General features: G+C 39.7%; 1 protein-coding gene across 1 annotated transcript; it reads left to right on the top strand.

The window, feature by feature from the left end:
* The first annotated feature begins 1,361 nt into the window (after window positions 1–1,361).
* Window positions 1,362–19,971, top strand: aspg (asparaginase homolog (S. cerevisiae)). The gene is given in 19 exon segments (XM_042500839.1): window positions 1,362–1,891; window positions 3,839–3,965; window positions 4,483–4,523; window positions 7,292–7,378; window positions 7,381–7,400; window positions 7,949–8,074; window positions 8,181–8,264; window positions 9,438–9,564; window positions 9,658–9,770; window positions 11,081–11,266; window positions 11,385–11,498; window positions 11,653–11,772; window positions 12,070–12,165; window positions 12,805–12,968; window positions 15,387–15,473; window positions 15,995–16,094; window positions 16,190–16,255; window positions 16,837–16,902; window positions 18,796–19,971. Coding segments are annotated over 19 exon segments (2,016 nt in total). The 5' UTR covers window positions 1,362–1,641; the 3' UTR covers window positions 18,838–19,971.
* Window positions 19,972–21,436: the final 1,465 nt, after the last annotated feature.

Below are 21,436 nucleotides of genomic sequence, written 5' to 3'. Positions count from 1 at the left end.
AAACAAGATCCAGCTGTATTTAAACCCAGATCTTGTAGGTGTGTGTCTGGGGATTTGACAGGAGATGAGTGTTGGGCAAGCTTTTCCACTGCTCCACTCCACTGTCAAATTGCTGACTCTGGTACTGTCTCTTCACAGTAACTGAGTCATTCATTTCAATTAGTGAATTGGCTTTTTTACTTGGAAAACTGTGATCAATTTAACTTTTTTTTCTGTTGGCTCATGTAGCATTCTTTCCCAAAACTTCAACAGAACTGTTTACTCATTGTTCTAATCTCTTTAGAATCAAAAACTTAATTTGTGTGATGCTATTAAATCATATTTGTTTCATTTACTAATCAGATGGGAGGTAGTACACATACTGTACTGTACTGGGAATGTTGAAGTTGAGCTTTAAAGTACTTTGAAGTGCAGTTGTGAGTAGGCCATATTACCCATTTATAGTGTTCCGTATTATTATTCCAATGCTACACTAAATTGATTTGAGACACGTTACTTTGTCATTAAAAAAAAAACTGCATTAAGTGGATTTGTGATAAAAGCCACAGAGAAATAGTTTTAGTTTGTTTACTTTCTTTTTTTGTTAGACTAAAATAAAGAACCCTTAAGGCACAGTTTGGATGCAGACATTTTTCCTTGCACTGCATTGCAGAGCTATTAAACTGTCAATCATATACACTAGATTGATTTTAATCATTTTAATGTACTTGAAGTGTGCATTGTGCAGCTGTATCATCCAGGTAAATACAAGTATTGGATGGGGATCGGGGGTAAAAAAAGCTTGATCGGGACATCCCTAGTTGCTGTACTTGTTTACTTTTGACCACTAAACAAAAGTAATGATTCAATTTATTGTAACACTGTAACCAAACAGTAATGCAGATAAGTTTCCACAAAAATACACGAGAGCACAAATAATTTAGATTATAAACAAAAAATAATACATAATAAAAATAATATCAAAACATAAATCAATAAAAATCATTTTTAAATAAATAAATAATAAAGAAATAAACTAAAGCAAGCAAATTAAAAATAACTCATTCATATCACATCAGTAGGTTTCACCAAATCATTTTTGTAATAGTCTGAAAATCTGTTGCTTTTTTTTGGTTATTTGCAAAAGAGGAAAGCGTTGAGTTGCTCAAGATAGAAAGAGGGGTGTGAACCCAAACATTTTTCTTTGTGGATAAAGAATTTTCTCATTAAAATGATAATAAAAAAAACCCAACTTAAATAAAATGTCACTTGTATCAATAATAAAAACATAATAATCACAAAATCAACGATAATAAAATCACGACTTATATTAAGTTTGTTTCAATTGAGGCCACACCCACATCACTGACGTCAGAGTGTGCGCTGTCCATCGGCGTGTCAAGGGCAAAATCATAAAGAGGGAGTCTAGCGAAGCAAGAGTCAAGCACCGCGGGTAATGATACAGTACAATTAACATGATGGCGCCGCCTTCTGCTTACCACTTTACATGACAAAGATGTAAGCAGCGTTTCTGAACGACAGGCCGGAGACAGGGTACTGTGTGTCAGCGTGCCTTCAGCTGCACTTGAAGACCACCGTGTTTTGAACTCTTCCATCGGCCGTTATTAAAGGGACAGCACCAGCCCACTCGAGGAACTCATCATGGCGGACACCAGCTTCAACAACCTCACATCCCTCGCCCGGGCTTTATCGCAGCCGACACTAAATCTGGTAGAAGTGAATGATGTCGCTCCTCCGAGAAATGCGCAGCTGCATCCGTGCAGAAGGAGGAAGTTATCGAGCTGTAACTCGGTTGAGAGCATTGAGCCGGTGTCTTCACCGTCTGCCGCCGAGGCGCGAGTGCTGGTTATCAACACCGGAGGGACCATCGGGATGACGCTTCATGACAACGGTAGCTAAATGAACCCACCGTGTTTTTATTTCTGTCGTGCGGAACAACTACAGTGTGGCAGCTTGCTAGAGCCACAGAAGATAGTTAGCGGGCTACATGTGGTGCGTGTTGTTCTCGTGTTACTGCGAGCATGAGGCATGCAAGTAAGCCCTACGTGACAGCACGCGCGCACATCCTAAAATAGTCCCGCATCCGGCTTAACTATGTGCTGTGTTGGCCAGGTTAGCAGTTTGTATGCTAATTGAAACTACGTTGATGTGTTAACTTGAGCAAACTGTCCGACTTAACCCCGAAATCCGAATGTGAAATGGATCATTATTTCAGTGAAGGACAGAGCCAGCTCATTTAGTTTGAATGAAGTTTGACTCTACCTGCACTATAGACAGCTAACTGAAATATGTAGGAGTTTGTGAGGAGGCAATAACGCTACCAGCTGCCTCTAATGATGTAATGTTAGTGGAGCAACATGACAGGCTCTCTCAATGAATAACTAGATGTTTACATGAGGTATTGGCCAACATCCGATGTATGGGCAAAACATTCAAAGGTCCCACCAGCTTCAGGTACAACCTAGAACAACACTTCTTCATCCAAAGAAAAACATTAATTTTTCACCTCCTGTATGAAATGTAATCCTCTTACTAACTTTCCATTTACTTACCTCACAAAAAGCATGAGAATCATATGTATACGTATTTAGAAGAGTATAAATAGATAGATAGATAGATAGATAGATAGATAGATAGATAGATAGATAGATAGATAGACAGATGGAAGGGGTTGACTGATATTGGTTTCTCAGGGCAGTTACTGGTACTGTTGGTCGTTAATCATATCATATCTAGAATTTTGGCATATTTAGAATTTGGAATATAACAAACTCCAGTACAAAACTTTGTTTAATGACAAAACTGAAATGCTCAGCATCATATACAGCAAGTTCCCAGCAATGTAAAAAAGGTTCCTGAGGTTTTACAAAGTAAAAGTTCCTTCCATGGTGACACTTTCTTTGCACTTTTTAACTGATTCATTTTATCAGCGATCATAAAATAAAATACAGATAAAATGCCAAATGTCGGTCCAGATAACAGCCAGATGGATAATCTGTCTATTAAACAGAGGTGATGTGTGGTTCAGAGTTGTTGCTTTGGGCAGGAAAGAACTCCTGAACCTGTATCAGTTAGGTTAGAGGTTAGAGGTCAGGGGTCTGGGTTGGGTAAATGTGGGATGAAGGTCCATTGATATGAATATTGAACACACATTATAGCGTCTCACATTTGTCATGTTTAGAGAGCCTGGTACTATCATTTTCTAAGTCAGAGTCATTCAGTCAGCCAATTTAATATTCAGTTCAGACTGAAATATCTTGACAGCTGCTTGTTGTGGCATTAAGAAATTCCACCGCCAACCAGAGGCATGTCCCAGTGACTGAAACATGAGTCCATTTTGGACCTTCAGGTATATACTTTGTGTGCTTCATGGTTATAACTGCATGGTCATTTTCTCCTTTATTTTTACTCTTACTAAAGTCTTCCTGTCTTGACTGCTGACAGTAGCTTTCTTGATGTCCTCTGGGCCACATGTCACCTATCATTTAAATTGTTGTTCCTGCAGATTTCAGAGTGCCGAGATAAACAGCTCCTCTCCAGCAGCAGTTGTGTTGCTCCCACTGATTTCACAATTCTCCACTCTTTTATTACACATTTTAGAAATGTCCCTATTTCATTAACCTAAAAGATATGAATTCAGTGTGTGTATAAGAATTACAACTGAAAGGGATTTTTCTGCTTGTGCAACAATTATATTTCCCACATTTACCACTAGGGTTCAGTATGAGACTGATGTTTGGTGTTGAGAACATTGTAAATCCCCTGAACTATCCATCTGAGGTGTTACTGATTGGCAATATTACAATGATAAGTTTTTTTCTGTGTCTGTCACCCACAGTGCTTGCACCAAAAGCCAATTCTTTTGTGCAAGGCTTGCGCAAGTTGCCCATCCTCCACGATGAGTTGTATGCCCAGCAAACCTGCCTATATGAGTACTATGGATCTGAGAACAGCCTTGTTCTGCCGTAAGTGAGCCCACAATTTATTCCCGCTCAGTCATCACATAGCTAGAACTTTATTCAGTCATTTGTAAATTCAAAATGTTTATCACTTATATTGAACTTCAAGATTGTTACGCAGTATGTTTTTCATTTTCCTTATTCTTGTATTATTACATGCATAGTTGATAAAATAATATCTTTCACCTAAATACATAAGAAAGTCTATCACATCCGTTTCACATAAAGGACTACCTGTCTTCTTAGTGAGAAAGAGACTCCACATCATCTGATGTAAAGTAACAGCCCGAGAGGGCTAAACCAAGCTTAAATCATATTGTTTCTACTGAATGGTCAGACAACTGTGAAGAAAATGAAACATGTAATATAGGGAAAATAATGAACACTGCACCATAGAAACACGACCATAAGTTTACACTCAAAAGCACAGTTAGTATTTGGGTCTTCACTGAATTGACAGAATAGAAACAACTCGCTGTCCTCAATGGATTTTATGACTAAACTGCTTTTCTTGCTTTAACAGGAAGCCAACGCCCCATTCTGCCCATCTATTTCACGGGTGCTGTAGTACTGGTAGCATTGAGTGTGACTGCACTGTGCCTAAGAGTGGTTTGATACCTCTGCTGTCCTAGGGTGTGCTTGCCTGACAGGAAATGCATGCCGACGTGGCCTTTGGCAATAGGAGTAAATACCAGGAAGGACACAGGAGCAGGGAGCTGTGTGATGCCTGAAGTATTTTTGCATCTCTTACCCTGCACTCGCTAATGTCACCTCTGTCACCGACAAGCCAGCTGCCTCAGTGTGTAGCAGAGGAGTGGCCCGGCTGAGATTTTTGAGGTTTAGTATGTGCAAAGCTGCTGTTGGCATGCTGGGAAAAGCAAGTCTAATCTACTCTATGGCTGTTTGTTTAATTCATGTTGTCTTAATGAGTGGTGCATGTGCTGTGGAGCAGTAAGAGCAAAGCCCCTCGTGATGGGCCTCCCCCAGTCGATCAACGGGCTCTTAATTGTCTTAATTGTCAGTGACAGTGGGGGCGTCTCTTCCAGAGAATGCCCTTACTCACTCATTTCCATAACCCCTTCATGTCGTCTGCCACCATGAAAATTGGCTGAGCGGCAGTGGGATGTATGGTAAAAGATAAGGTATCCATACATCAGGTTGTGCTAGACTGGTGAAACTGTGAGGTCATCTGTGTGTAAGGCTTAGGGAATAATATTAGTAGGACTGTTGAGTTTTACCACCTTCAACCTCAGAGTGATTCCACACTTTGGCTTGCATAGTTCCTACTTGGTGTATGTCACCAAACTATGATAGTTCTTCCACCGTGAGGTGAACAGAAAAAATGCAAAGCGATCTTGTTCAATTATCCAATATTGTGTGGCAGATCACATATAGTATATTTGTATATTTTGAAAGACAAACCGCAGGCAGGTTAGAATTTGTCCAAGTGCCAAGATTGGCCCCCGGACTGGACCTTGGACGTGTCTAATGCAGGAAAACTACGATGTCAAAAATACCATAGGCCTTATCTACAGCCAGTGTTTCATTTGTCCATTCTGGGCTACTGTAGAACAACATGGCAAACTCTTTTGAAGAAAACCTGCTTTGTATGTAGATATATACCTCTCATCCTAAGGAAACAAAAATACAATTATTACTTTCAGTAATATACATATTTTTTGTTCCTTCTTATAAGAGGTATATATCTACATACAAAGCAGGTTTTCTTCAAAAAAGTTTGACATGTTGTTCTATTAATTGTGTATATATATATATATATAATATATATATATTATAATATATATATATATATATATATAATATATATATATATATAATAAGATATTATATATATGTAATGTGAATTTTATGAGCATGTTTTTATTAAATTATTTTGTGTCGAGAGCAGGATTTACTTTTTAATATTTGCTCCCATCCTTGAGTTGGCATAGTGTTTAATATCAGCTGAAAGTAGGCTTCATATGCAAGTCTAATACTGTGATCGTATGCAGTTGCCCGGCCTGTGTTGAGGAGGGAATTTAATTTAGTTTATTGATTTATTGAAAAGACTTTATTCATGTGATGTGGAGAGGCAACCGCCACAAGGCCGTTTGCCCCCCACCACCAACCCTCTTTCTCCCACATTATGAGTCCCCAATCACGCACACACACACATTACACACAGAGACATTCAATATTCTTAAGCTATGAGGCATCTTAGCAACTGGATATGCTAAATGCGTGTATGCTTTGCATGCACCTTAGGGTACACTCCCAGTTTAGATGAATAATTGTGATTTGAATAGTGTTTTTCTTTGGCACTTTGGCTACCAGATTATCAACAACATATGTTCCAGGGTCGTGTGTGGACATTAAGGCTAATTAGAGGAGTGTCCTGTAGGACCACCGGTTGGGTGAACTGGGGCTCGCTTTGTTCGGAGTCCCCCTGCTGTTCCATTCCGCTCCTATCTTCAAGTTTAGAAAAGGCCTGCCCTATGGTAATGTGGGGGATGGTCCCACACCATTTCTTTAAAAGGAGATTAAAAAGAAAATAAATTTCCATGGCTTGTTGAGCCCGTTATGCTTTTTTATACGGAGTGTCGCAGGTGGGGCATGGGGACGGCGGAGTTAAACTCCACTTAGAGGCGACATAAATATGTATATTGACATGCAAGGCTTCCTTCCATGTAATTGGAGTGAAAAAAGAAACACGGACTTTTGCCCTAACCTGACACAACTCACCAAACAACTCTCAGAGATATATCAAACCAGTCCCTCAGCTTTGCCTGTATTTACCATACACAGTGGTAAAAGCTCCATAGAACTTACATTTTACATGTGGAAAGAGAAAAAGCGACATTTCAAAGTGTAGTGTCTCTTTAAAAAGAGTATGCCAACTATGCCCCTCTCTTTTACACTTTCAAAATTCTCCTCATCTATGTGTCCTGAAACAGGTTTTGGCACCCTGCTGCTGAGACAGAAGGCCCGGCCTAAAATAGACTTTGTCTCGCTTCATAAAGTCCTGCTTGGTTTTTAGCGTTCCCCCCGATCCCTTCTTTAACTCACTTTTCAAATTTAAGCAAGAACTGCATCCAACTTTGTTAAAAGAGCATAAAAAAAAAAATCAAGACAAAAAACAATTTGTCCACAGTGAAGCTAATAATCATGTGTTTAGAACAAAGTGTCAATCTATGTGTTTTGGAGTGATTCTTGGCTTGCAAAGACCGCTGATATTCTATGGCTGTTTGTCTTGTTTTGTTTTTTGTATGTATGATTGAGTTTGTGTTACAGCAGAAACTCATGGATACACCTTCTCTCTCTTCCAGGCTAAGTAATAGACAATAAGAGGATTGTCTACAATGTGTTGGAGTACAGCCCTTTGCTGGACTTCTTTCAATAATGACCCACAGATGACTGGGGTCGATTGGAAAGGATATTGAGGTACCTGCTGCTGAATCCATTTTCACTGTAATTCTCACGTCGTATAAAAACCAAGGCATCAAGTCAATCCGATATCCAGGATTTTTATATAAACAATAGTTTATTGTGAATTTAAAATGTATACATGTAAATCAGTGTACAGCTGTAAACAAACCCCTTACACAGATCACACTATGCCACAAGACCAAAGAAAATCCATGTACAAAACAATAATATAACGCATAATAAAAACAAAATAAATTAATAAAATAAATGAACTGAAATACATAAATAATTGATTAGATTAAAGATATTAATGATTATATTAAATAAAAAAACATAAGAAAATAGAAAAAATAATTTAAAAATAGAATAGTGAAGTAATATAACAAACAAAGTAATACAACAAAATAAGATCAAATGAAATAAAAGAATCGTCAGGAATGTTAGGGAATCCTCTATCCATATTGCTCTTAACATAAAGCATGTAACATGGTATAAAAATGATAATTCTATCTATGCTGCCATCTTAAGTGATGTATGTAATGTTATCGTTTTTTCTTGTCTAGAAAAACTATGAAAACTATGATGGCTTTGTGATCCTCCATGGCACAGACACCATGGCGTACACAGCCTCTGCCCTGTCCTTCATGTGCGAACATTTGGGCAAACCAATCATTCTCACTGGATCACAGGTAAGAGCTGCTGTCCTTGAGGATCTCACATACAAAAAGACAAAATGTTTCTGCTGCACTTAAAGTATTTGCTGCCCTTTGAAGACAAGACATGTCCTGTCTTCAGGTGCCGATTTATGAGATGAGGAATGACGGCAGAGACAACCTGCTGGGGGCGCTGCTGATTGCTGGCCAGTTTGTCATTCCTGAGGTAAGGAAGTTGAGATGCGACATAAATGCTTCTCACCTACACAGTATGAGATTATCAGAGACAATTAATTTGGCAGCTAGAAAGCACTGATGTCATGCAAAAGCTAATAAAAGCTCTCCTAAATAACTTGTCGGATGAGAATGACGATGTTTCACAGTACTGAACAGCAATTGCTAGAAAAGGAAGCACAATGAAAAGTGTTATTAGTCTAGCTATGTAAGACCGAGGTGCAGTAAGTTTAAGTGCATAAAGCAAGTGCATTTTGGGTGTGTCCAACTTCTCTTTTGCCAGTTGAACACTGTTTAATCTGGGTGCAGTGTAAGGTGCAAGTGGCAAAGTGGTTTGATTTAGTCCCTTAATCATAGGTGTGTTTTGGTCGTAATATGAATTTCAATTTCATTTGCAAATAAGAAATATGAGTTGTTTTCTACTGAGAGGAATGGAGTAATGGCAATAATGTCACTGCAGCAAATATCATGGGGCATTTCAGCAGTAAAACTAAAAACTGGTTTTAAACTTAACAGAGGAAACAGAACTAAACTTGAAGTCACGTTGCTCCTTGTGCGTGAATGTGCAAAGCTTTACTCTTCATGGGGCAGCAGCTCTGCCCTCTGCTATGTTCACATTTTAGAGAAGGCAATTAATATTTTCTTCATTATTTATGTAATATTTCACCCCCTTGCAACCCATCCGCCTGTCCCTTTCTGTGTAACAAGCAGAGTGTACATGCAGTATGAACTTGCCTTGGTAGGCGCTTTTTACTATCAGAATAATGGGCCCTTTAAATAGCAGGAAAATATGTGCTATTGACTTTAGACCAGGTATTATTTGGTCAATGATGCAATCATTTTCTGCTGCTTCAAAATAGCAAAACACCAACAATGCACCTGACCACACTTCATTTTAAATCCTACACACTCATTGACGCGCACAGGGGCACATGCACATTTGCTACTTACACAACGTGGGGGTTAACCATAAAAATGACAACTGCATAGGTCTGAAACTAGCAATGACAGTAGGGCAGCACTGTGTGCCACTTTGCTCCGGATGTAAGATAGTGCCCTATGTTTTTACTATGGGCATATTTAAAAATAATAATAATAATAATTCTTTACAGATTTTCATGTAGAGTTAATGTTATGCATTAAATATATATTTGCCTTTATTCAGGTGTGCCTGTATTTCTACAACAAACTCTACAGAGGGAATCGTGTGACCAAGGTGGATACTGGCAGTTTTAATGCCTTCGCCTCTCCAAATTTGCCTCCTCTGGCCACTGCTGAAGTGGACATTACAAGTAAGCCAATGGTATAACACGTCAGTCTTAATGTGGAAAATAAATGCCATTTTTTGGTACTTTAAATCTGTTTTCTCTTATCCTTTTTTTTAGTCAACTGGGACACAGTGTGGAGGGCAAACACCACAGCGAAGTTTCAAGTCAGAACAGAGCTGAACAGGAACGTGGGTCTGCTCAGGCTGTTCCCAGGAATCACTGCTGCTACTGTAAGTGGCTCGGCCCCTGAACTGGAAAAGAGATGTTTACTCTGTCACAGCCACCTAATGTCCAGAGGTCACTTGTCGTCCTTAGGTGACCTGACACACGACAGAATAATTGATAGGTGTTTTTTTTTTCTCTTTGAGGAATTATTCAGCAGTTCATAGTTTGATTTATTGCTTCTTGCACAGACTTGACTGATGTGTCCAGACTGTTTGTGCTACACTCCAGACAAAGCAATCACTTTACATATTACTCATTAGCTGCTTTAAATGTAATTATTTGCATAATCACAAAATTTCTTTTTATCTAACAATCAAATCTGATGTCATTCAATTATTAATGGGTAATTACGCAATAAAAAAAACAGAACCAAATTATATTTTGGCGAATAATGAGAGGAGTAAACTGCATAGTGCACAAGTTTTCCTTCTCAGTGTTTTAAAATGCAATTACAGTTATGTTCTTCAAAGGTAACTGACTGCGCAGAACTGCTGTTTTGTCTAACTGCAATAAAATATAGTTAACTTTAATTTAATCGTGCTATTACCCGTCTTCCGTTACCTTCCCGGTCATGTAAACTGCCATCAAAGCTCAGCATGGAGAAGGATGTGAGGGAGTTATGGTCCATGACCAATCACCCTGTAAAGAGGGAGGACTGGCATAGATACTGTAACATTTAGCTGCACCTCCCCCCTGCAGAAACTGCTGGGAGAGTGACTTTACTGTCTCAATCTGCTCCCACTGCCCAGCTCGGCTATCAAGACTTCCTTACAGCCTTTTAACTGCCTTTTACGAGGCACTGTTTTGATTAGGCACCAGGCTCTCGTGTGCCCACTGTCTCTGCTGTATGAGGGCTTCATTGGTAATCTGCGTCCAAACATTTCTTGTCAAACTGCTTATCACATCAAAAAATACTGACCGAACCTGGCACTTTTAATGTCACCTTCTTCTCACATTTTATGGTAACTGCTTTGGTCTTGCCAAGTGACTTTATGCTTGCTAACACCTTCAGATTAATTGCTCTCCTCCCTGCCATTTCAGTCATCTGCCATTCTAGTCATATGCCATGGCTAATGATGTGGTATAGGGCCTCCTGGTGCCAGCCAACCAGTGACTGAGATACTGGTTGCATAGACGGCACCAGATGGGCTTTTAGGAGAGTGGATGGTCTCATGCATTGGAGTGAAAGGGTGCTGCAGGAAAAATAACATGGAATACTAATTCCACAATTTAATTCCACACAGCTGAGAAGCTAGCTCAGCTGGCTGTAAATCTTTGGCTTTGTAATGTGAATCCTTGGTGTGTTTGCATCCAGGTGAGGGCCTTTCTGCAGCCACCCATGGAGGGTGTAGTCCTTGAGACCTATGGCAGCGGAAATGCCCCGGACAACCGTTCTGACCTGTTGGAGGAGCTGAAGAAGGCCACCGACTCTGGCGTCATCATCATCAACTGCACCCAGTGTCTGAGGGGGACAGTGTCTGCATCTTACGCCACTGGCAAGGCACGCCATGTCACCTACTTGTCAGACCTAACCAATTTTAACAACATTTTGTGAATTACTAAGATGGAAAAAAATGTCCACTTGAGAGAATCAATCATATATACTGCTGCCCTCTCAGGTGTTGATGGATGCAGGGCTCATAGCTGGTGCTGACATGACTCCAGAGGCTGCCCTGTCAAAGCTGTCCTACATATTGGCCAAGAAAGACATTGGTCTCGATGCCAAGAAAAAGGTTAGTCTCTACTAGTCTCTACAAAAGTAATGTCACTTTTAAGACATAATTCTCTGTAGAGATTTTTTTTTAGAGTAACAGGAGCTCTACATAGATGATGGTATTAGTAATCATAAGATAAAGAAGTAAAGCTCATGTGTTTGTGTGTGTACAGATGATGGCTCAGAACCTCCGAGGTGAGATGAGCGCAGACTTGGCAGGAGCCAAGCTGTGTCTGAGCGACAGCCGTTTTATCCAAGTCATCGCCAAGTCTCTGAGCATCAGTTGCAAGGAGGTGAGGCCACTGCCTAAACACAGACAAATAATGTGACTACCCATAACCTCAGCAAACAAACAGCTGTTAGGATTTCCAACAAAACTGTTTTTTTCCTTACATTTTACTCGTATTATGACTAGGCTTGTCACGATAACTACTTTTGGTGGATGATATATTGTCCCAGAAATAGTTGCGATAGTATTCATTATTTTACAGACGTTTATGTAAACTTTAAGTGCAATTTGACCGGTGTGAGTAGGCATACAATTGAAAGGTGGTAATTCTAGTTTGAATCAAAGTCTGTGGTGTCTACAGGAACTGGAAGCCATCCGTGATGCCCTGACCCCCCCACTGGCATGTGCAGCTGCTAAAATCGGAGACATAGAGGCCGTCGACGCCATAAAGGAAATGGTAAATGCTAAACTTTTATGCCTGCAGAGCAGCGTTTCATCAGGCTTATCTCGGTCGTGTTTGTTTTGTAGGCTCAACACACCCAGGTGAACCTTTCACAGTGGCGGTTCACCAACAAATTTCCAGGGTCACTATTTCCGTCTTAGAGAGTTCATGGGAAACAAACAGGCACATGGTCAACAAAACATGAGGCTAGACTGGTAAGGCAGGCCTAGAATCAACCCAGCGGTCACGTGTACATGTTTGTATGTGGCTCGACTTGTATGCAGTTGCTGCTAAGATTAGCCTGCAGTTCCCGTGGACAAATTTGGAGTGTAAATGTGCTGCTAAATGTAATGTGTTTACACCCACAGCAATCTTGTAATACATTTCTCCCTGCTTGTGAAAAACCTTCTCCATCAGGATTCCCTTTTTCAGTTTGATTTTAATCTCTTGCTCTTCATTTATTTGTTTGTTGCCTCATGTCTTGCTGAACAGTAATAAAAAGGGCTACAGAAATTGCACAGTTTGTTAACCATTTAACACCTGGATTGACATCAGAGAATTATTTGGAATCCTCTCTCAAAAACACAGGAAAAAACAAAATGAGCAACACGAAATGTCCTGCAAAAAATTAGTAAAAGAAATTGTTTGGCACAGGGTGGTAACTTGTCTCTGGGTGACTATGATGGACGGACGCCCCTACACGTCGCCGCCTGTGAGGGCCACCTCAAACTGGTGCAGTACCTGCTGAGTAATGGAGCTACAGTCTATGCTAAAGATCGCTATGGGGACACACCCCTATACAACACTGTACGCTTCAGGTAAGACTCGCCTCATTTTAAACAATAGGGGCTGATGTGTTTGTTTTTCATCTGTCTGTTGAAGTAATAACGCCATTTATGAAGTTGCAAACACGACATTTAAAATCCCCCCTTTGGCCATTAGCAGCCATCGAGTGTTTCCTGAAAATATGCTGTTAATAGCTGCTATAGAGGGGACTTCATTAAATGAGCTGCTGCAAGGTAGGGAATCTGGCACTGCCTAAATGACAGGGTGGGAGCAGCGGCTGTCAGAGGGGGGTTGAGACCAGGGGAGCAACTCATAATGGAGTTAAGAGGCCAGGCAATAATTATAAACTAATTAGGCTAATTGTCATCTGACAGTTTAGATGGTGTTTATTTTTACCACAGCTTGTTTTTAAATTTTTTTTGTCATTCATTGACATTGCTGTAAATGTCTATCAGGGAAAAGGGAACGCTTAATGTTTCAGCATAAGTGCGATGTTGAGCCTCAGGGTGAAAACGTTGTATTTGTGGAAGCTGTGCCAAATGGCGGTTGTCTTATTTTAACGGTTGGCACTGCAAGTACGGACCTGTTTCCTTTGCAATGGTGGAGGGATGCAATGGAGCGCAAACACCTGTTGTCCTCTGCTACACACCTCTGCTGCCTTTGCCCTTCCTAAATGCACTTCATGAAATGCCATTAACAGAACTGGAGTTTTGAGTCAGGTGGTCAGCATGCCTGACGCACTTTGAATGTCACTTGACTTTTCATGACTGCAGCAGGATGCCCATATAAGGAGTGGCAGAAAGAAGTGCTAAGGAACAAATCAGGGGAGTGTCTTCTGAACCAGTCCTACCAACCTGCGCCCAGTTTCACAGATGAGAGATACTGGCTTTCTGCTCTCTACAGGAAGTCTGCTCAATCCTGTTTAATAGTTTCTTTGGCTCTGCCCTTACATACCTTTGAACAATTAAGTGTCAGTTTGGATTCTGCGGTAAATTACCTTTTTATATAGCAAGCTAAGCTCTTATTTATAAAGTCAGCTGCTCAGTGGTGAACCATTTTTGGCCTTTTGTTTTATTGAAAGTTTCCTGTCACCAGGTGTCATTGTGGGTGACTTGCGTGGGTGTTTCTTTACAGGAGTTAAGGAACTTGTTCTTACATGCCAAACTGCAGTCACACACCGACTGTACATGAAAGCCGGCATTAAACTGTTTGAATACATAAAGTTGTCCTAAAAAGTTTTAAAAGCATTAAATTAATTAAGCTAAAAATAAGTTGGTAAGTTAAGTTAATTGGTATTAAAATGTCTGAAATCAGTATCTCAAAAAGTATTTTTCTGTAGATGCAGGGTGAGGGTTTCAACTTCACTTTCTACCAAGGTGCACCTGAAAAGGGCAATATATCTAAAGAGGTCGAAGTATTTAGAGCAACTTAATTGCAAGACCAACACAGGTTGTCTTGTGGCCTTCAGCAGGATGACCTTGGACTAAATAATCCTCCAAATTCTGACCCCTTGCTTTTTCATGGTCAGCATTTGCTTGTTCTTTTACTTTCAATACATAATTACATTTAATATTTAACATTTAATATAATTACTATGAAATTACTTTTGATAATTAAGTACAGTAAATATCAGATACTTTAAGACTTTTAGTCAAGTAATATTCTAACAGGTGATTTTAACTTTTACCAAAGTCATTTTCTGGTAAGACATCTGTACTTTTACTCAAGTATAGCTTTTAGTTACTTCAGCTGGGATGCTTAGAGCAGAGGATCCAATATCTGCTAGCTAGGTGTTACTGCACCCTGGATGACATGGTGACGTTCAAATTCAATGAAAATTGACCACTTTATGCAGATTTTGTGGCATGGCTGAAACCAGAACAAAGCAAATCATACAGAGCTTGGTGTATTTAATTCAAAAAGTTTTTCAAATTCGGCGAGATCAATATGCAAAAAGATTACAAGATTTTGAAAATGATAAGAAGTAAGCTGGGGAAAATGTCCAGAAAACTTTATAGATAATTATCATAATGATATATTGAAAAATATGTTCCAGAATTATTATTATTATTATTATTATTATTATTATTATTATTATTATTATTATTATTTATTATTATTATTATTATTATTATTATTATTATTATTGTTACTACTATTGAGTGCCTTTTTCAAGTCAGTCCTTTCCTTGTTTGTTTTTGATTTTTTTCTTTTTGTTTTTTTTTTTGTTGGCTGCTAATTTTGTGGTAATTTTCTTGAATTTATTTATCCTTATTTTTTCTTTTACTAATTTCTACCTAATTTTAGGGTAATTTCCTCTCAATTGGCTCACTGCCCTTTTCCAAAGTTTTAGAGAGAAATAAATCCAATTAGCTTAATTGAATGATATGCTAAAAATAAACAGTAATAATAAGGATGTAGCTCTGTTGCATGTCCTCTAACTAACTCAGGCACAAGGAGGTTGTGAAGCTGCTGAGAAAGACCGGAGCCCATTTCTCCAGAGACGAGTTGGAGGAAGCAGGAACAGAGCTGTGCAGGTGAAAAATATGTCATCAAACAATTGCACACATATACTGTACAGTCACAGATTTCTCGGTTGCTCAGCCACCATCACAGTGACCCATCCTACATAGCTGACACAGGTTCAACCAGTCGTCCCACTCTTACACACACTGTTGGAATGCTCCCCGGCAGCATAGCTGCAGATTTGTTCTGTGTCTCTAGTGTCGGCAAGTGTACCACACACCGGCTGGCTTCTGTTATTTATCTCCCTTAGACGCCCGACAGGTTTTGTCGAGATTGTTCTAATTAAGAGTTTCAGAAACACGCCTCTTGTAAGTTACGACGAGCACGGCTTGTGTCACAGCTAAGATAAAAGAAAAAAAATCTGAGTCACGAGGTTCAACATTATCGATTTCTTTCTTTGTGCTGGCACAGTTTCAGAAAAGTCTGTTTACATGACAACTTGTCCTTGACCCAGTGGCTGTTTGAATAAAAGTGAATTTGTGAAACAGAGCTTTTTGTCTTAATAACTCTGTCATATTCTCCTGTGAGTCAGCCTGGCAGTCAGCGGTGACCTGGAGGGCCTGGAAATCTGGAGCCTTGCTGGAGCTGATCTGAATAAACCAGGCTATGATGGACAGACGGCCATTCGAGTGGTGGGTCCAGAGCCACATATTCCATGTTTAGTAACAAAGTTAATAAAGTGAAACCCTGTTTTATTCATTCTTTCTTCATCCTTCACGTGATGCAGGCCCAAGCTGTTGGCAAAAAGGAAGTGGTGGCATATTTAGTCCAACTCATGAGCAAAAAAGCCAAGGTAACCTCTGTTTTCCATTCTAGCTGCTTAGAATTCCTATTTCTTTCAGACACCCACAGCTTTGATCATAGAAACAGAATGAAAGGAAAGGACACTGAACTGATTGCCATGGTCATTTGACTAGTTAAAACACAGAAAATCGCAGTTGTTGTTAGTTATGGTTGACAACACACACACACATCAGTGTGTGTGCATCACTTAACAGTTTTAGAATGCCATGTTGGCCCATTCCCACACCTATTTTCCTTATTGAGCAGAAAAAAACAGCTTTACACCAACCCAAGTTAATTCATTTGCCTAGCTAACTCACTGTAAAATACACATAAATCAAACTCACCTAATTGTTGTGATTCAAGCCTTTATTTCACTGAGTTTGATGTGAAAATAAGCGGAGCTGCTCGCCGTTTATCCCTGTCGTCTCTCTTTGCCTCTCAGCTGCTACAGTACCGTTACAGGATTGTCTGTTCTGTTCTTATTCTGTTTCTATGGTTTTATCTTAATATGCATGCTAGTGAAACACTCTTGGTATAATTCTCTGTCTATAATTGCCTCTCAATTATGTTTGTTTTGTTTAATTTCAGACAGTATTTGGTGAATTTAATGAGTTTGATGAATATGATGATGATGATGATGATGATGATGATGAGGTAAATGAGATGTGGTGAGCATGTGTTTCCCAGTTTGTGCATTTCCCACTTTGAGCATGTGATCTCCTTTAGCATGACTGCTTTGGCTCCCCTTTTTTTCCTTTGTGTACTTGCCCTTGCGCCTATTATCCGCCCATCCATGATATAAACAGCTTATCCCGCTCATGGTTCTAGCTTGTGTGTCCCAGCATGCATTGTACAAGAGGCAGGCTGCACCCGTGGATAGGTCACAGTCTATCACAGGACTGAAACACGCATGTATACACAACAAACACATTCACACCTACAGGCTGCTTAGAGCTGCCAATTCACCTGGCATCCACAGGAAACCCCTGCAGACAGAGAAAACATCAAAGTCCACACAGAGACAGCTCAGTTGTCCCTGCTGGGTTTCAAAACAAGGGTTCTTTTGCCCCATGGGCCCATGTGCACATTATATTTTAAATAACACACACAGTACACAGTGAAATGCATCAAAAGAGATTTAAAAAGATGAGTAAGAGAAAAAACTGCTAATTGTTATTGAAAAAAATTAAAAAAGCAATTAATCAATTACTTGATTGACTGAAAATCAAACAGAAACAATTTTGATCATTTCTCAAAGCAAAAATGTCAAACATTTACAGGTTCCAGCTTCTTATATGTGAGTATTTCTTTTATTTCCCCTCTGTTTTATAGCATTGTAATTCAATGAGAAATGCTGGCATTTTTCTCTATTTTATGATGTTTAAAGGTTACGTATGTAGGATTTAGGGGCATCTGTTGGCAGAAATGGTGTATAATATAAGTAATAAGTATGTTTAGTGTAAAATTATCTGAAAATAAGTGTTGTTGTTTTTGTTAGCTTAGAATGAGCTGTTTATATCTACAAATGAAGTGATTCCTCTTCCATGGAGTCCACCATGTCGATTCTACAGCAGCCCAGAACCAGCCCCCTGATTAGTTTGACCACTACAAAAATTGGCCAAACTGTAATTGCACGTCATTAAATCAGTGGATACATTTTTTTGAAAGTCACAAAGCCCATGAATTGACTCTTTTCATCATTCATATCAGGATTTAATCTATTCAGTCCGTTAACATTTTGAAAGTCTAGAAGAGCTGAACAGTTAAATCACTGAATCTCTATTCAAGTTAGCGGGCGTGTAGCAGGTGAAAGTCAATTGCTCGTCCGCACTCTGCAGTGCTTGGTTGGCATCAGTCTCTAGTGCGCGTGCTCTATGGGCCACACAGTGCAGGAGATGTTCCCATCATCCCTGATTCATCCTGGTGATTTTAGATGTGGCAATTGAACCATTTTGGCTTCATGCACTGCTGAGCAACTCTCACAGGAATGAATGCTGTATCCCGTTTTCTTCATACATCCATGCCCAGAACAGACAAACCAAACACTGGCTCTGGAGAGGTTCGTTCGCATTTGTGCATTTGTGTATCAGCAAGCATAATTCTCCTACATGCTTGGCACACAAGAGACATTTCAGTTCTGCAACCTCACTATTAGATGCCACTAAATCCTTCACACTAGACCCACTTAATTTCTTACTTAATTGGTTAATCTTTGACTCTATAAATTGAAAAAAAAAAACAGCAGCAAACAAATTAACAGATTAATTGATAATCAGAGTAATTGTTAGTTGCAGCCATTGTTTTGAGAAGCAACCATTACGTTTTAATTTAAAGCTCAGCATGCCTCAGACTTCTCTGCTTTTCATCAAAGCTACATCCTGATCACCTGCCCACCAGCGCCTGTGAAACCTGTGCAGCCTGCTTTACACTGGACTGACCAGTGTTTGTGCTTTTCTGTGTGTGCACACCGTTAGTAAAGAACACTGAAACACCTCTCACCTCCCCAGTGCTCCCTGTTGATCCTGTCTGTTTTTGTCTCTGTGGCAGAGCGGAGTAATCGAGTTCACAGCCCCCCCGACAGGACTGTGAGCTGACGTTACCACAACCAACAGGAAACTGTCGTCTGTTTGCATCCAGTTCCTCCCAAGCCGTCCTCCGCACGCAGTCAACCGTCCTGCTGAATGTGACAGAGCTGCTCTCACTTTGAATGCTCAGATTTGCAGACTTTTAAAAACAGTTACTGCTTCCAATGTTTCCCTCCAACACATTTATAGCACAACGTAAGCACTGCTCAGAGTGCACGCTGGCCAAAAAAAGCAACACTAGATGTATGTATGTGTTTGATGGTTGCACATTGGTATATGTATAAGGAAACATATTATCATCTTGAATGCGAATGTCCAGTCAGGGATTAAGGGTGAAATTCACCTGAGCTATATTTAACATGAAGAGTACTCCTTTATCAATGAAGGAGTGCGCTTAAATCATTTTTATATGTACTATAAGTGACAGAACTCTGACGACTTTAACGTTACTTGATAAAGTAACGTGTCTTGCTATAGCAATATATGCATCTAAACCTACAGGGTACACTCAGATTTTATTTTTATGCTTATTTTTACAGTAAGATGCTGGAAAGTGTCATGAAAACTAATGAAAATAATCTTTTTATTATCTTAAATATTATTCAACTGTAGCACACGTTCACCTCCCCCCGAAGCAGAGATCTTCACTTCCTGTTTTGCTGAAACTACAAAAACCTGTAGTTATCTCTCAGACTCATCCAGCCTGTTTCAGGCGGCAAGCCGGAAGAGTCGCATATCTTACTTTGAAATGGAAAAGAGAAATTCAGACTATTGCGTGAGGCCTGATGAAGACCGCCCGCAGTTTCTGCGTCGTCTTATTTTAAACATCGTCTTATATTCTTTGTGATCACAATCAAGTGACGCACTGTTCTTTTCCTTATCTTTGTTGTGCAACAAGTAAACTGTTAAATCTCGTCTGGTATAATTTTAAAACCAATCTAGGTCTTTTTTCTTTTTTTTTCATTAACATCTGTAAGGGAATCTTCTTTGATTAATGTGACTTTAAAGTGCAACAAATTTAAAAAGACTTGACATTTTGAATGCTGTATTCAATGTTGTCCCACTGCTGTTTTAAAGGCTGTAATGTGTGTGAAAGTCATTTATTTGTCTTTTTATTTCTGTACGAAAAAAGCAACAGAAATAAATCTCTTGTTTCAAATCAGTGTCTCCTGTTCTTGCTCTTGTGTTGCACCAAACTCACATGTTCATGCATACACTGCTCCCAGCTAAGGACTCCTGAGCAATTTCCAATTTGACATGGTTTTCTGTATGAATTAGCGAACGTCTAACCAATTGTAGGAGTTCATTTCTCTTCGTGCACGGAGTCCCTTTGTGTTCTCTAAAGAAATGTGTTCTGAATAATAATTGAATCCATTGAGGCTGCAGTAGGAGCCTAACATCAAATCAAAACATGAAGCTTTCTGTGAGCTCATATTTTCTGAGATAAATCCACAAGAAATGAGACAAACTTAGATGAAATAAAAAATTCCATATGTCCATGTGACTTTCAACCTGCAGCAGCTGGTATTTGCTATCTCAGTCTTGAGGGCGGCTGCCCTGTTGTGCTCTTTGCTGGTGGAACCCAGCTCAGCCGGTCGGACCAGCATGGGCCTCATTCCTGTCTGAATGAGAGACTTGTATGAACCAAGCCCCAAAACACTATATAAAGAGCTCTTAACTGTACAGTCACTCAGTCTGGGTTGGGATGACAACGAGGAAACACCATCGCAAGGACAGAGCTCAGCTTCTCCAGGTAAGCACTCTTACACACAGCTTGTATTTGGCTTCTTGTTTTGTAGACGTCGTCTGTAACATGTAGCGTCTGAAATCTGCTGCTGAGTTGTGTTTACTGCCAACACACTAATCCTAGCTGCTGTTTTTTTTCTTTCACTAGTTGAGTCAACAGTTTGAAGGCCAGATTTTTCCCTGAAGAAGCGTGAGGTCCCTCTGATTAAGTGGTTCTCAACAGTTCAACAGTTCTTTAAAAAAATTGTGAAATGTTTAGGACCACTTGACCAGTCAGACAAATGCTGCCAGCTTGGGAAAATGCTGCCACTGAATGGATCTTTACCAGAGAATTGCCACTCGAGGCCTTGACTTTTACAGGATTTTTTGAACAACTGTGATTTCCTCTGCTACTCTGTTTCCTTAAAGCCTCTCTCTGTCTTCCTCTCTCATTGTGCCCTCTTGTGTTACAATGCCAACTGCCGTCCAGGAGCTGTGGGGGGCTGTAAAAATCATCAGGCTTCAGTAATTTCATCCTGCTGGCACACATGTAAATTTTTAACAGCTCTGCTGCTGCAGTAACACTCGTCTTTTCGCTGCTTTACTGTTGCCACTATTCAGAGGTACTGATTAAAACAAGTCAATAAAAAGTCATTTGTCTCTGTTGAGTCTGTGTGGGATGACGGGCCGAGAGTCTGCAGGAAAGGTCGCTCTCCAAAGTGTTGAAACTTGTGGCTTCTGCTCTGGTAAATATGTCAAAATAACTGCATCTGCTTCCATCTTCCAAACTAGAGAAGAATGACGTCGATTTCTTTGGTCAATGTGGATAAATGACTAATTATTCTAATGCTTTTCTTGAGTAAAAGTATTTATACCAC

This window comes from Plectropomus leopardus, chromosome 14, assembly GCF_008729295.1.
Source record: "Plectropomus leopardus isolate mb chromosome 14, YSFRI_Pleo_2.0, whole genome shotgun sequence".
Classification (NCBI taxonomy): Eukaryota; Metazoa; Chordata; class Actinopteri; order Perciformes; family Serranidae; genus Plectropomus; species Plectropomus leopardus.
The sequence above is the reverse complement of the archived record's forward strand: the minus strand, read 5'-3'. Positions and strand labels throughout refer to the sequence as shown.